Raw genomic sequence first — 17,428 nt, 5'->3', positions numbered from 1 at the left:
TTAATGTTACTTCAGGTACTACTAAGGTGCACGGGTAATCTCGGAGACGAAACTTACTCAACAAACGTAAGGTAAGGACGCAATCTCTCTCTCTCTCTCTCTTCCTCTCTCTCTCTCTCTCTCTCTCTCTCTCATTTTTAAACAAAAAGGCGACCAGACTGATACAAGTCATTCAGAGTCTAAACAACCAAATTATTCTCGGCCTTTCTTGACTTACCCTCAACGACAACAATATGCTGAGAAGAAGCTGACAGCGCTGCGGGCGAAGTGGGACTCACGCCATTGCACTTCCTCCTGGAGTAGAGGGACTGCTCGGCCTTGACAACTGGTTCCTGTAATGAAGAACAAGTTCTGAAATAAGGTAAATTCTTAATGCATGGGAAGAACTGAAACATGAAACTCCAACAATGTACAAAGACCACTGAGCCATATGTAACGAAGTAACACTGCAATAAAATATTTTCAGTTATTAAGTGGGGGATGAGGCACTGAAATGTACCAGATGTGGTAAGGTGGGAGCACTGATACATGAAGTTCCTGTAATGCAAAATAACTTTGAAAACATACTGAATACAGAAAACCTAATCAAAGAGGCAGCATTCAAGCATATTGAAATCCTGCAATGAAGAGAGAAAGTCAAAACCTACGGAGTTCCTGCAGGAAAAAAGAAACGCTGGAACGTACTGCATATGGAACGGGAATGGGCACTGAACCACTATATTCCTGTTACGAAGCATCACTGGAAACACTAATTCCAGGAATCTGGGTGGGCCACCCAAAGCATACTGAACCTGAACACACAGAGGTGTCAATTGTTTCTATGCTAAGTGCAGACATTATAACAACTGTCACTTTTAATAAAATTTGATTTCAAGTTTGTGAGAACTTCAGGAGACTGGATTTCAATCTGACTTGTAGATCGCACCTCACCAGGATAGACAGATTTACAAGTGTTATTACAGAAAGTGGAAGTTTAACAAAATATTGTTTATATGCCTTGCACATAAAAAATACTACAAACGCATACACGGGTTCTATGATAGACACGTCTTTTTCACTCTACCATTTGTATATTGTTAGTAAGGTCTCTCAATCAACTAAGTGTTTTTGTTGAAAGGGAAGCAAGGTTTTAGGGCTAAGTGTTACGTCTCTCATTCTACAGACTGCTGTGAACGGTCAGTATCAGCAAAGTCTTTTCCTTTGAGACGTAATGATATTCAATTTACATAAGTAAATGCGTGAAAATGGATACCTGAATTCTCAAGGAAGCTGGGGAAAAGTACGATCTTTCCTCTTTCTTTTTTTCTAGTGGAGGCATTTTATTACGAACAAGGCGTGATCAGAGCTCCAGCTTACTCGGAACGCGTGCAAAATTTTCCTGTCAGCATAAGTTGTAAACATTACAATCCTAACTTTTAACGTAAATTAGAAAGTGCTAAAATCTACGGTCAAATAGGGCCTTGCTTCACCAACGAAAATTAAAATAACAACGCTATATTTTTATTCGAAATGATTTTTCTGTATTGTTTAATATGCAATTTATTTTTTACATTTTCATTTTGATAAATAAATCATAAATGTCCTATTATAAAATTCCTGTCACCTTAACTCAACGTGAAAAACTTTTTTCAGACCTTTTTAGGCTCTCCATCGACCTTTCCTACACGCCCTCCCCGCCACAACAGCAGCAACAACAACAACAACGTAGTTTGTAGGCTTACTCCCCGATTAAGCAAAAATCCTCGGCTTTTGTTCTGCAGACCTCTCCCAACACTACAGCTGCTAATGCCCCTAAAACGCTCTTTGGAGACATGTCCAAGCTCTATTGCTATGATCCCCAAAACGGTCTTTTAAGAACGTTGCCAATTCTATTGCTTATTTTCTTAAAATGGTCTTTCGAAATCTTTCCCAACTTTTATGCTAGTTGCTCTGAAATGCGCTTTCGAAGCCTCTCCCAACCCTGTTGCTTGTGTTCTTAATTTGACCTTCCATGAAAGAATGATATCCGAAGCATCTGAAATGTTAATAAGTTCGTTTATTGTGGTTTTATATTCAGTTATCCATTACCTTTTTGCTCTACTAAGAAATTCTCCTTTAACAAAAGCCTTCCCTAGCATCTCGCTCTGTTTATTTACCACATTTTAGCAGCACGAAATTGATCTCTGCTGATATTTATATCTTACCGATTGTATATTTAATACTCCCTTATTCAGCGTAAAAATATTTTTCACTGCATAAAGGGGTAAACCAATTATTTTCCTTCGGCAAGTTTGACATAAAAAAAAGTGTTAAGCCCACTTCTTGAAAATGTTACTCAACTTGATCAAGGTGAAAAATGGTATCAAATACACCTATATCATTTATCATCTCACTCGAGGCGGAAATATGCTTCGATGAACAATTGGCAGCTCTTATTCGAGACTCAGGTCTGGAGGATTCCTGCTTAAGACATCGTCAAATGATCACTTGTACTTCTCTTTGGGTGAAGGTCCGTCAAGCTGTGGTATTTTCCTTCGATGCCATCGATAACTGGGCGTTATGATTTACATATACAAACGCATATTCATCTAGTAACTAGAAAAATGAAGAATTGCGTAGCATTTAAAAATGGTTAATGAGACTCTTTGCAAACGTCAAGAACGAGAGGTAGCTACCGCTGTTCTACCATCACTGTAGGGCGAATGAGAAATGTCGTTGCTTCACGACTTTTATGAATGTATCTCGTTCCACAACAATGGAGGCTATTTTAGATTCTGTATCATATATAACAGTTATAATCATCAGGTGAAGTAAAAATGTATTTATACCAGACATCATTTTATATGTTACCACCAGCAACATCTTCAGATTACTCCGCAGGTTAGATAAATAGGATACATGATCAGCCCAAAATACCAGATTCTTCTAATAAAAGTGGGAAAGACGAGTCATATTAAGACCTGTCCATTAGTAAAAAACTGATCAACAATCAGAGAGCCTGCTATTTCTAACATGACAAAATAGAGTCACATCTAAGCGCTAAAATTGATGTATATTCATGACATACAGGAACAATATACCATTTCATAACAGTATATATACAGATATATATTATATATGGATATATATATTTATATATTTATATATATGTATATAACACATACTATATATATATATATATATATAGATATATTAATAATATATATATTATATATATACACACACACAAAAACACACACACACACACATATATTATATATATATATATATATATATATATATATATATATATGTATAAATATATTATGTATATATAGTATATAATATATATATATACTATATATATATATATATATATATTCATATTATACTTAAAAGACCACAGTAATGCCCGTGACTTCATTAAATAAGCGAATACCACAAGAAAATGATAGGCAGAAATCCAAGCTCCTTGACGATATCTTAATAAGGACGAAAGCGCTTGGATTTATATGTCTATCATTTTCCTGTGGTATTCGCTTATATATGATATATATTTATATATACATACACACACACGCATTATATATATATATATATATATATATATAGATATATATATATATATCTATATATATATATATATATATATATATATATACATATACTACATATACATATATATATATATATATATATATATATATATATATATATATATATATATATATATATATATATATATATATATATATATATATATATATATATTTTACAAATACGTATATTTTTTTATATATCTATATAATACACAAACATATTTACAAACACACACTCATATATACACATTTATATTTTTAATATCCACAAAGCCCTCTTAACTTCTTGTGTCGGTAGAAGGTGATTATTAGATCCTAATTATATATATATATATTATATATATATATATATATATATATATATCTATATACATAAATAACTTGATCACGAAATGTATAGAACGTGATGATATTGTTTAAATAAAGGTAATGCCGCGGAGGAATAAGAAAAAGCGAGAACTGCCGAGATCTTTAATTCGGTCTTAACGACCCTTTACTTAAAGCAAGACTGATCAGAACAAATGTGTTAATACCAGACATCTCGGCAGTTATCGTTTTTCCTTTTCTTCCGTGGCACTACCTTTATAATAATATTTGATATATATATATATATATATATATATATATATATATAGATATATAATTATATATGATATATATATATGTAGATGTACACAGATATCAAGTACAATATATATATTTTTTAAATTACTATATATATAATATATATATATATATATATATATATATATATATTATATATAGACCCACACACACATATATATATAGATATATATATTATATATATAATAATATAGATATATTATATATATATATTATTTATTATATATATATATGGTATGTATGTAGTATGTATGTATGTATGTATGTATGTATGTGCGTTATTATAATAACCACAATACCCTCTTAACTTCTCGAATTCTTTGCACTCTTTGGGTACGCTTGTCACTACAAAACCTTGGACCTAAATGGAATTTTGATGTCCGGAGGAGGATCGAACTTGCATGCAGAGTAGCATATATATATATATAGAATCATATATAATATATAAATATATATTATAAATATACATAGATATATATATATATATATGTGTGTGTGTGTATATATATATATATATATATATATATATATATATATTTATATATATATATATATATATATATATATATATATATATATATATATATATATATATATATATATATATATATATATATATATATATATATATATATATATATATATATAATATATATATATATATATATATATATATATATATATATATATATATATATATATATATATATATATATATATATATATATATATATATATATATATATATATATATATATATATATATATATAATATATATATATATATATATATATATATATATACATATATATATATATATATATAATATACTAGGCAAAATTGGGTCTATTCCAACGCTAATAAATGTATCTAAATTCAACAGGCATACGTATGTATGACCGACAAAATTTTTTTGTTGTTCTTGTGGTCAGGCCGCAACGTAAACCTCATTCTGATACTTTGGATGCGTGTTCGAATCCTGCTGTGGTCATCGGAATTTGTATACAATCCTCTATTTTGAACTAATCCATTTCAGTGCCAAGCGTCTCTTAAAGCGTGAAGAATTAGAGACGTTAGAGGGGATTGTGGTTATTACAATTATTACTTAAGTATCTTTTAAAATGTGATCAGCAGATTCATATATATGTATGAATATATATACATATATATTTTATGCATATTATATATACATATATATATATATGTATATATATATATATTAAATATATATATGTATATATATATATTAAATATATATGTATATATATATTATATATATTATATATTGTATACACACAGGAATATATACCTCCAAAAATGGTGTTTGTATATGTTTGTTTGTGTGTGTGTGTATGAGAGAGAGAGAGAGAGAGAGAGAGAAGAGAGAGAGAGAGAGAGAGCAGCGCATCCCATGTTTTCACCTCTGACCTTAAACATCGCAGTCTTTTCTCCTGGAGGCAAAGCTTAATGAAAACAGGAGTAGCATGAAAAATGGTTCATATATTCAGTATTTTCACACACAGTTTGTGAATTAATATAAGAAAATAATAGTTAGATATGCGTAACGAACAGACTTTATAATATCAAAGTCAACAAATGACATATTCTTCGAATGTATACATATACCAATATGTTGATGCAGACAGACCTATTTACTTCCTTTCAGAGATAAGGATGAATATTATAAAGAAATGTAGTAAATATGATTGGAAGCCCTGTCTTCTCTGGGATGCTTCAGCTACCCTCACTTTCCTCTGGATTACTGAACTAGAAAGGAAGAAACACTGATCATAACAACACAATGCCACTGATCATAGAGCATCATAAATCTAAAAAATCGTTGAAGGCCAAGACACGAAAACTTCTCAGGTTCTGAAAATACAAACGCAAAACAATATAAGGAGCAGGAACGACTTCCGTCAGCAAAACCTCTAACTGTAATGTAGATTTACACCAAAGATGACATATTCTTCGATCTTAGGAGAGCATCCGGCAACTCTCGCTTGTTCCTCGGAGATTTATTTGCGGGAGAGTACGCTGGAATAGTTTGGTGTGCAATCGTAGGGCAAGATACAGTCTGGGCTTTTCAAAATGCCCGGCGGGCATTGTGTCTCAGTGAAGCATAAGTGCACTGAAGTGCAAACATGGCTCAATCCAGCCATGACTTGAGCAGATGAATGAATGAAGTGGCAGTGATGTGAAGTAAGAAAGAAAAAATAAGAGTTCCGAAGCATGGGATGTGGTTAGGTCATACTGGAATAGTGAAGATCAAAGAAAATAACTTAAAAACAGGAAAACTGCGTTAACTGACAATGCGTTAAAGACAATTTCACTGGTGAAATTCGGAAAGTGAAACTTGGAAAGTGAAGAAACAGGCATGACCCGTGAGTTGCGAAGGATTTGACTGAAGTGAGAGAGAGAGAGAGAGAGAGAGAGAGAGAGAGAGAGAGAGAGAGAGAGAGAGAGAGAGTCCTTAATAAGTAGTAAAAGTAAAGAAACGGAACATTTCACAAAATCATTAGATATTGGAAGAAGGTGCAGATATATTTCTAAAATTCATCACAAGAGACCTCGATGAAAAACTTGCGAGAGAAAGTGACAGAAAGTAATCTGGTGGAATGAGATGCAGAATCACAAATCTAATTACCTTTTCTTTTTCTGCGGTACAGTGTATGCTGCAGTGCTAAAATACATTAATCGACATTAAAATCAATAAAAAATTTGCTGACTGAAGCAATGAACATTATATTAACAATAAATAATTTCAGCTGAAAAGCATATCCAATAGTATTGTATTTTCACAGACGAAATAAAACACGCGTCACTTCATACACACAGATGACCACAAACACTACCGGTTAACTAAGAGCGCGCAGCTAAACTCAAATACGTAAGTATTTCTGAATAGAAATGGAATAGTCAGAACAATTACTTTAAAAATGTAACAGGAAACTGATCTCATTAATCTTTATAATATTGTACTATTTGTTCTAAAGGTTCCACAATAATAAAAAGTGTTGCGAGTTCGTGTATAATTTTTAAAACTTTACAAAAAGCTTTCGAACCTTTCCCTGGGTTCATCTTCAGTCCAAAAATCTATTTACAATGATTGGTTGACTGCATGACGACCCCGAAAGGGCATGTGTGAATGAGAGGAAAGAGGGAAGGCAGCTGCTCTAACTATTATAGGGACGGTATATACCCGGAGAGCAACACTCACCCCATGCAAAGGCTCTCAGCCGAGTTTCAGTAGTCCTGAGTCAATGAACAAGACATAGAACTACAGACTTCATTTATGGACATACATGGCAATCACAGAACAATGTATGGACATACATGGAAATCAAAGAACAAGAGCACTGCGAGCATTACTGCGGCACCTTGAATTTAATGCGTAGTGTTGATGTCAGAAAAGTATTGCACGTTCTTTTGTGGGCTCCTGTAAGGTCAAATAATCTTTGCTATTACTAGTGATGGAAGGCAGAACAATAATATAAGAAAAATAAAATCGGACTTAGGTGGTAGTCTCGGAGCTCGCTCTGAAACAGCGATGACACCATGAAAACGTTATAACGGTGTTGACCCAGAAGGCGGTGTGATGTTTGCAGTAGCTAGTTTGTTAGTCTGAATTTATTGTTACAGGGAATAATGGAACGTATTGTTTTCAAAATTGAAGGTACAACCTCCTTTGAAATTACGTTAAAACCGCTAATTATGAGTAAAACCATTATCGTGTTGGTACGAGTTGTACCAGGAAACTTGAGTCGTGTGTGAGTAAGTGGAAAGGTCAGTCGAATGCAACTACTGGGTTAGCCATTGGGCAACTAGCAACAAGACCTTAGATATCTTTATATCTCTTAGTATAACAGACCCAAATACATTTTAGTCACCCTCAAATATTCATCAACAGAAAAACCTTTACGAATGCACGTTCCCCGAGTGCATTTTGCATTTCTTAAATTTACATTCGTGTAACATTTAATCGTGCCATTAAAACTGTTACTAATATTTATGAATATATATGTATATACGCACACACTTATATATGTGTTTTTGCATACACACACTATATATATATATATATTATATATATACAATTAACTTTTCTTGTCTTGGTATATCTCCATTTTATTATTTTACAAGAAAAACTTAACATTCCTTTACTTCAAGAAACGTTAGTCACTGACAATATATCTTTCATTAAATTTTTGTGTGTTTGTCAGTGCACCCTGCTGCTTGAGTCAGAGAGAGAGAGAGAGAGAGAGAGAGAGAGAGAGAGAGAGAGAGAGAGAGAGAATTAGTTTCGTTTTACAGTATTTAATTAATACTGAAGTTGGACGTGAAACTGATAAATCCCTGCCACTCGTCCAGTTAATTCACTGGGAGAGAAAGTTGAATTATTTTTCTTCAAATTCATTTGAATCTGAAGTTGGCTATGAGGTACCAGGAGAACACTAAAGCAAACAACAGACACAAAAAAAAGCCTTTTATTTCCTTCGCCAGAGCAAAACCTTGACTCACCGCAGTCACCTTTTCCACCTTTCCAGGCATTTCCAGACCCGGCAAGATTTTGAGAGAGAGAGAGAGAGAGAGAGAGAGAGAGAGAGAGAGAGAGAGAGAGAGAATGGGGGGAGGGCCGATAAACACTCCTTTTATCGCACTGCATCGAAGGAATTCAGACATGGGGGGAAAAGCTCAGTCATGACACTACGCCGTGATAGTAAGCATTTGGATGCCATTTCTTAGTGATTAAGATGTAGACATGAAGCAATGAGAAACGATATATATATATATATATATATATATATATATATATATATATATATATATGTGTGTGTGTGTGTGTGTGTGCGTGTGTGTGTATGTATGTATGTAGTAGTACGTACACACACACACACACACACACACACACACACACACCTATATATATATATATATATATATATATATATATATATATATATATAGGTATGTATATGTACGTATACACACACACATAACATTTACATATATACATATGTGCTAGAGTTGAAGGCGGTTGCTTGAAACCAAATCAGCATCATCGGAGGGTGGAGAGATACCAAAATCCTTTCAAGTAATTTATTTTGCTGACGTTTCAGGACCATGTGTCCCATTTTCGAAGCTAAAAAATCGAATTTTTCCAAACCCAGATGTTCTTTTTAATAAATTTATTATTACGGATCTTAAAAAGTTACTTCAGCTGGCGGTGCTGGACGCTGCCTTCATTTTTAATGGAAAAGCATACGTACAAGTCGATGGTATGGCCATGGGATCTCCTTTAGGCCCCACTTTTGCTAATATTTTCATGTGCTCCCTGGAGGAGTAGTTGCTGGACGGCTGCCCTCTGGCTTCTCACCCTCTATTTTATAGCAGATATGTTGACGACACATTCCTATTATTTATAAATAAAGATCGGGCAGACGAATTCCTCGAACTTGCCAATCAAATGCATCCAAATATTGAGTTCACAATTGAATATGAAAATGAAAATAAACTGCTCTTCCTTGATGTGTTGGTTTTTAGACTTAACGAACATTTTAATATCACTGTTTTTAGAAAGAGAACGTTTACTGGTCTGGGTTCTACCACTGCCTTTTTAATTTCAAGTTAAATTGCCTGTCTACTCTCTTCCACAGAGCGTTTACTTTAACATCCGGGTGGAATACGTTTCATGAAGAAATTGCGTTTCTTCATCAATACTTTGTAAATAATTGTTTTCCATCAGAACTTATATACAAACAATTGCGAAAATTTCTAAATAATATCTTCCACCCAAAGTTTGAACTACCAACGGTACCAAAACTACAGCTGTACGCTAGTGTCCCCCTAATCTATGATAGACATTTTTATCAAGAACTGAGATTTATTGTAAGCAAATACCTACCGGCAGTCAACTTAAAACTGATCCCATGTAACCCAATGTTAAATATAAAGAGAGTCTGCTTCCTTTGATGACCTCGAGAGTCATATATTTGTTTAATTGCCCCAGTTGTGACCTGGGGAAGTACGTGAGCTCCACCCAGAGGTTGTTAAAGGAGAATTAGATTCTCATCGCGGCGTTAACTATCGTACGGGTGTCAAACTATCAAACCCCGAATTTTCCTGTATTACAAGGATTTCAAAATCATAGGCAAAGCTCCAAACGAACACCAATTGGCAATACCTGAATCTCTTTTTATTAAGCAACTGGTTCCCCAATTAAATACTCAGTCCACGACAACTCCTCTGTACCTCTCTTGAGTTTCCGTCGGAACCAAAACGGACCCTGACAGTCACTCAGCTTTTGCCTTCAGCACTACTGGTAATTACTGTACCCTTCTCTTGTACCTAATTTGCATTTTGTTAAGAAATAACTTTTTATCATGTTTTAATCTGAGTCTGTTTTTAATTCTGTTGTTCTTTTAATTTCCTAGCTTCAAAAATGGGACACATGGTCTTGAAACGTCAGCAAAATAAATTACTTTAAAGGATTTTGGTATCTCTCCACCCTCCGATATACATATGTATATATGCTTATATACATTTATATATATATATATATATATATATATATATATATTTATATATATATATATATAATATATATATATATATATATATATATATATATATATATATATATATATGATAATATATATATTATGACAGAGAGAGAGAGAGAGAGAGAGAGAGAGAGAGAGAGAGAGAGAGAGAGAGGTGTCTTACAAAAAACTTGAGGTTCCCATGACCGCTACTTCTATTAGAGAATATAGTTTCCAAGGACGAAATGGAAGAGGATTCCCATGTTATGCTATGTTCAGCTTTGCCGCAGACACAGACGCTAGAACCACTATTTTTGGAAGCTGGCACCAAACTCTTCGGCGCTGCTTCTCCGTGTGATGAAGTTTCGAGAATGGAAGGTGAAAATGCGTCAGTAAGAAAGACGTACAGCTATTTAATTTAAGGATCTTCTTTCTCTAACAGCTTTAGTTCTTCAAACCATTGCAATTGCAATCATGCAGCAAATGATATATGCTTAGCAGCATGAATCCTCTGAAACCAACTGAGATACATTCACTTGAATCAAAGAAACCAGATTTGATAACGAGAACTCATATTTTCCCTTCACAATGTGTCCTCCTTTATTGTTGAAGACTTGTTCATTGCTCAAGATCTTAGATCTAAGACGGCAGATTAGCTTCCTTCTTGAGCCCGCAAAACAATCAGAAATAACGTTGCAGAACCTGCACTTACAAATACTGCGAGCAGCTTTTTACAAAGCCCTTTTCTCTTCTAAATAGTGAAAAGTAATTACCTTACAAGATCACAAATACTCAAACTTTATGGATGAGTGTGTGTGTGTGTGTGTGTGTGTGTGCGCGCGTGTGTGCGCGAGGTGACATATTCAATACATACATTGATTGCCACTTGGGATGGCCATTACAAGAGCTGCTAACATTGGTTTTCTATACTAAACGCTTATTTTACTTATTGATCTCTCTCACTTAATATCATTTTGGTGCAAAGCTGACATTCGAAGTATTCAGGTGTGGCTATTTGGAGTGTTCCGGTAGGCTTAAATTAGAAGTCTTATGACAACAGAGTAACAAAACGTTACTAAAATGTGTGAATAATCTCCCCATTTCCTCTTCTTATCTTTGGCTCTCATGGCCAAACCTTGGGATTTTAAAAAATTCATTAAGCTGCTTAACTGCTGGGAAAATGAACTCCCTGTTTTCATGTTTTAAAATCTTGTAATCAAGGCCATCTCTGATTTGAATGCGCAGGCTACAGCGCCAGTATTAACGGTCCCAGCCTACAAACGCATCTCACGTTGGTCGACCTTTAAAAAGGAATTGTAAAGCAAGTTTACAAAAATGGAAAAATAAACGAGAAAATAGTAGTCCTTTGAAAGATGGAAAAGGAAAAGAATTACGAACGGTAGCTTACAATTCACCACCTTCGAACACAGCTGGAGATGAATACAATAAAAGCCTTTCACTGAAATTACTACTCTCATTCCTATTCTTCCTTTGCTCCCTGGTCCTTCTCCTTCCTCCCACCCACCCACCCTGTCCTCTGACGGGGCTTTTCCTAGAGACCAACCTTTCCCGAAGCCCCCTTTCCCTAACACCCATCTACCCCCAGGGGAGACACAGTAAGATATCTTTGTAATCCCCGGGTGCTGCCAATGCTTTTATTGTGACTTTTGTTTCCCTTACCAGAGTCGGTCCGCCGGTGTTATGCATGCTGAGTGGCCGGCCTGAGTTTTTCCTATTTCTCTGACTTATTTCCACTTTTCTGACATGTCATACTAAATCATTTGTTCGCTCTCCCTTGACCTCTTTTGTTCATTCTAGCACGCCCTCATTTTTCCATACTACAAGTATATAATTATGTTTGAACTCACTTCTTTCGTTTTCGTTCACGACTTCCTTCGTATAGATCTCAGCTCTCCCTACATCATTAAACCTTTTGATAACATGGAAAAGTCTTCTCAGTATAATATCACTCAGTTTTGATTTTCCTCTGAATAAAGAAATTGATATATGCAAGGGAGAACGGGTTTTCTCATTAGCTTATGCTAATTTTGTGCAGTCTTTGTCCGCCTTTAAAGCTCCTTGTCCCCAAAACATCCTTTGTTCTTTCTGGCTGTGATGTTTAAATAATGACTTCTACGTGAAAACAAAGACTCGACAACGCTTACTTTATCTTTCTTTTCCTAAAGGTACCCAAGTTCATGGAAAAGCCCGGAAGTACTCTTGATACGGGTACACTTTGGGGCTTGCGTTATGCTCAGGTGTGTTCTCTACCTCGTGTTTTGTGTTGTCTCCTCACAAGGTCGGAATTGACGCTATGGGAATGTACCAGAATGATCTTTACAAGGGAGGGTTTTCCTCTTCTCTCTCCTTTCATTCCACACGGATTGGGCTAAAGGCTGACTGTCCCATCGGTCTTTCAATAAAAAAAAAATGAAATGTTCATGTAACCTGTATTTATCCGTGAACAAACAAAAAATCTAATGGAACATAAGGTTTTTTTTTTTTTTTTTTATGAATCGGCTTACAAAGGAGAAACAAACTTTTTTCTCGAAATGACATATCAACAAACACAAACCGACACGTATTTGGTGTCCGCTTCGACCAGCGACCACTGGCAAAAAGGAAAGGCTGAACTTACCTGAACAATGTGAGGCAAGTGATGAATGGACATCGTGTCCCCTCCGTCGTGGTCACCGACGACCCCAGAGTCATCCAGAGACGGCTGCCGGTGGGAGGAATTATTGGCCAGCCTCAGGTGCGATCGAGGGTCATCACACCCACCTCGGAGAGCCACGACGCCTTGCACGGGTGCTGGGGCTCTGCTTCCGCTGTAATGCTTCGTGTGACAGTGACAAGTGCAACATCTGGCAGAGGCAGCGTTGCAAGGATCACACGACGAAGAGGGACCTGTCTTACCTGGCGCTGCTCCTCCTCCTCCTCCTACTCCACCTCCTCCTCCTCCTCCTCCTCCTCCAGCCTCTCCAGGAGCTGGTGCTTTGCCGCCGCCTCCACTTCCCCCTTCGCCCTCCACTGGAAGAGGGTGACCCTCCACTTTGCATCGCGAGGGCGGAGAGGTGTTGGGTGTCGATCGTGCGGGTGTAGCTGAGGGCGGGGGCGTGATGACGAGAGAGGCGGGCCGAGAGAGTGACTGGTTGCCCTCCGACACCCCTAACTGAGACCCACCCAACCGAGGTGTGGTCGGTGGCGCGTCAGGTGCTCTGGGGGTGCCTTCGGAGGAGGGGCTTCCACCCTCCCGGCCCTTAGTGTCCTTCTCCCGTTGCTTCTTCCGAATCTTTTTATTGAAGGCGTCGGAGATGATGCCGGCGCCCCTCCGCATCACCACCACTCGCCGGTTTTTGGGCTGCTTCCTCTCCAGGGGGCGCGCGTGAGTCAGCTTCTCCGGATCAAAGCTGAAGGTGGAGTCGTCCCGATGGTCCATCAGGTCTTTGGTCTTCTCCTGCGGAAAGAGTCAAGTCACCTGTCAGTGAGGATTTTCGCAAAGAGAGGCCTTCGGTCTCACAGCATCGCTCGATCTTTCATCATTTTAGTACATACTGTTCATTGTAAAAGCAAGTCTCCCAGTAATGAAAAATTCTTATAGTACTTTCAAAGCCTTGTCAGTCATTTGAAGAGATACAGTTTCATTGATCCCTACTTACCAGATACACAGTAGCTACCAATCTTGTTCTCTGGAGTAACCAATCAAAGCAACTTTTTAATAGTGAAAATTCTTTTCTAATAATGACAAAAATCTTTTACAAAGTGTCAAGCTGTATACGACTTTCTTTGTTAACACGAAACACCATTTCCAAAGATAAACAGAATTACTTTCAGGTATTCCTATTACAAACAAGTAACATTCGCATAAAGCAACAAGAAAAAAATTATTTATATATATATTAGAAGAGAAAAGATTTTTCATTACAATTTTCATTTTTTGAAGCCATTCTGGAACAGCAAAAGAACTCTACATGTAAAAACGACCCACGTCGTTTTCATACTAAAAGATTATTTTTATTAAATAACTGTCGAAGATAATATCTTAGAGAAGCAATGTAACTGACAAAAAAAAAAAAGAAAAAAAAAAAGAAAAAAGAACTCCGAAGGTGCCAGATTAATCAAGGAAAATATGACGCAATATGATTTTGGCCAGAAAGAAGAGCAGTGTCCGTCACAATAACCATCACTTAACCTGGAATCCTTCGTCGTGTCCCGACCTATTCTCGGTGAAGTCCATCTCACTCCGACTCTCTTTGCTTAGTCCCAGACTCTTAATAGAGTTTCATGAGCGTCCATTTCCTCGATTTACCTTCAGTTAACTTCACCCTTAAACGCCAATTTAGGACTCTCTCTCTCTCTCTCTCTCTCTCTCTCTCTCTCTCTCTCGCAATGTTCCTCACCTCTTCTGTATTTTCCGCCTCCTCTTCGTAACTCATAGCCACTACGGCCAACATCAGATTAATGAGATAAAACGAACCGAAGAACACAACGATGGCGAAGAAGACCACTTGCAGCGGACCTCCAGTCGCGATCACCTGCAGAGAAAAAAGCATCACTTACAGTGGGAACTGGGAGCGGTATACGGACTATTATTATTATTCATTATTTTTACTGTTTCAGATGTTCCTCTAATAATATCAGAGAAATTGCTTACTCACGTTATTTAAATATATATATATATATATATATATATATATATATATATGTAATATATATATATATATATATATATATATATATATATATATATATATTATATACATATAAGTATATATCATATATATACATATACATATACATATATATATATATATATATATATATATATATATATATATATATATATATATATATATATATATATATATATTTATATATATATATATATATACATGTATGTATATATACAATATATAAATATATATATGCTATATATATATATAAATAATGTAGTATATCATATATATATATCATATATATATATATACTATATATTATATATATATATATATATATATAAATTATAAATTATAGTTGAACAATAAAAAGTCCCTGCTGGATGGATCAAGTGAGATCCCATAGAAAGGTCTTAAAAAAAAGGAAGATCAACCGATGATTAGAATTAGGATTAATTTTATAGTGGATATATCATGCACTGAAAAGACTTGAAAACATCAAGAGGAATTATCAGGGATTCTGCATTATGCACATTATTATTATTATGGAGAATGAACACAGAATAAGTCAAAAGAGCGTGAAATTGCGTAAAAGGCTTCCCACGAGACGAGTAGAGTTGCCATAATGTAATAAGAATAAAAAGAAAGACGAGCAACATTGGACAAGATTCGTTATTGTACAAAGAAAACTGCAAGTTTGACACCGACTATAAATGATGAATTTTTGGAGGCTCCGCGGGCGCAACTTTTGCCATGACAATGTCTCATTAAGAAAGGAAAGGATTACACTAAAACCTCGAGCCTTCAATAGAACCAAAATTCTAAAAGGAAAACAGAAATATAAAATGCCGTGAACACTTCATAGGCGGCAACCGAAAAAACTTCTCATCTCAAAACCGAGGTGTTCTTCAGGGAGAGATTCTGTGCTCCTAAGCAGTAATATCTTTGTAAGAAAACCTGAAACCTGAAACATGAAGAGTCAAAAATGTTTATGAAGTGTTTCTGATAGTCTGATAACCGTATTATTCAGTGTAAAAGAGTAATTTATCTTCAGGTAAAACGTAAACGTATGCATCGAGGTTAGTAATAATTTTATTTCACACTAAATTCTCATCTCTGTACTAGAAGGCTGATGGGAAGAAATTTTGGCGAATGGCTTTTATACTGTTTTGGGATTCTAAATATGATTATAAGCCCAATCTAGATTATTTGTAAGAAGTCCCGCAGTTTCGAACGCTGCTGAAATGCCTCAGCTTTTGAGAGTCAACGTACAGATGAAAAGTAGTATACCTGGTTTTCCATGAACGCGACCCACCAATGAATGTTTCTGCAGAGTGATCCCAGACGAGGAAAACCAAGGTCCTCTTACCTTGTTATAGACATCCTCCCAGTAATCTAACGTGATGAGTTGGAACGTAGTTAACATAGACCACAGGAAGTTGTCGAAGCTGGTGTAACCAAAGTTAGGATTCGTACCAATGTCGGGTAAGCACATGTAGCCTTCAGGACAAACCCTGTAGAAAAAAAAATGAAACAAGATATAAGATATAAGGAAATCTTAAGAAGAATGAACTATATTATTCAAAACACATATATTTCAATAACCTTTGCATAAGAGGTTAAAGAATTATTTTCTGATTCTTGGCTTCTACAATTTGTATGAAGGGTACACTACAGTATACTCTTCAGATTTAATGTACCAATGCTTTTGTTGCGCGTACCAAACCAGTAGAACAAACCAAAGCAAATATCTCAGTCAATAACATTGATTTTCCATGAAAATAACGACTTTGGTGATAGTCATTTCTGGAAGTAAACTGAGGCAGGAAATTACTTATTGTTTGATCAATTTTCGCAATAAAGGAATTCAACTATGGTCAATAAAATCGATTAAGTATCTGACAGCAGATCTATCTGCTTGGAGCGTAATTGAGACATAATCACTTTGTATTAACATTATTTGCTAATGAAAGAATTATTAGGCAATAACTTTTCTTATAGGCAAAAAAAAAAAAATACCTTTGATAA

At 35.3% G+C, this 17,428-nt stretch overlaps 1 protein-coding gene across 1 annotated transcript in view; it reads right to left on the bottom strand.

Annotated features, from left to right (window-relative positions):
- The window catches only part of LOC135198628 (sodium channel protein 60E-like), a 534,137-nt gene that overhangs the window by 176,571 nt on the left and 340,138 nt on the right, over positions 1–17,428 (bottom strand). Inside the window, exons 8-11 of the mRNA XM_064226388.1 lie at positions 16,770–16,914; positions 15,125–15,259; positions 13,363–14,181; positions 218–332 (exon numbers count right to left, since the gene is read on the bottom strand). Of these exons, the coding sequence (XP_064082458.1) occupies positions 218–332; positions 13,363–14,181; positions 15,125–15,259; positions 16,770–16,914 (1,214 nt within the window). The remainder of the gene's footprint in view (positions 1–217; positions 333–13,362; positions 14,182–15,124; positions 15,260–16,769; positions 16,915–17,428) is intronic.

Source organism: Macrobrachium nipponense, chromosome 22 (genome assembly GCF_015104395.2).
Source record: "Macrobrachium nipponense isolate FS-2020 chromosome 22, ASM1510439v2, whole genome shotgun sequence".
NCBI lineage: Eukaryota > Metazoa > Arthropoda > Malacostraca > Decapoda > Palaemonidae > Macrobrachium > Macrobrachium nipponense.
The sequence above is the reverse complement of the archived record's forward strand: the minus strand, read 5'-3'. Positions and strand labels throughout refer to the sequence as shown.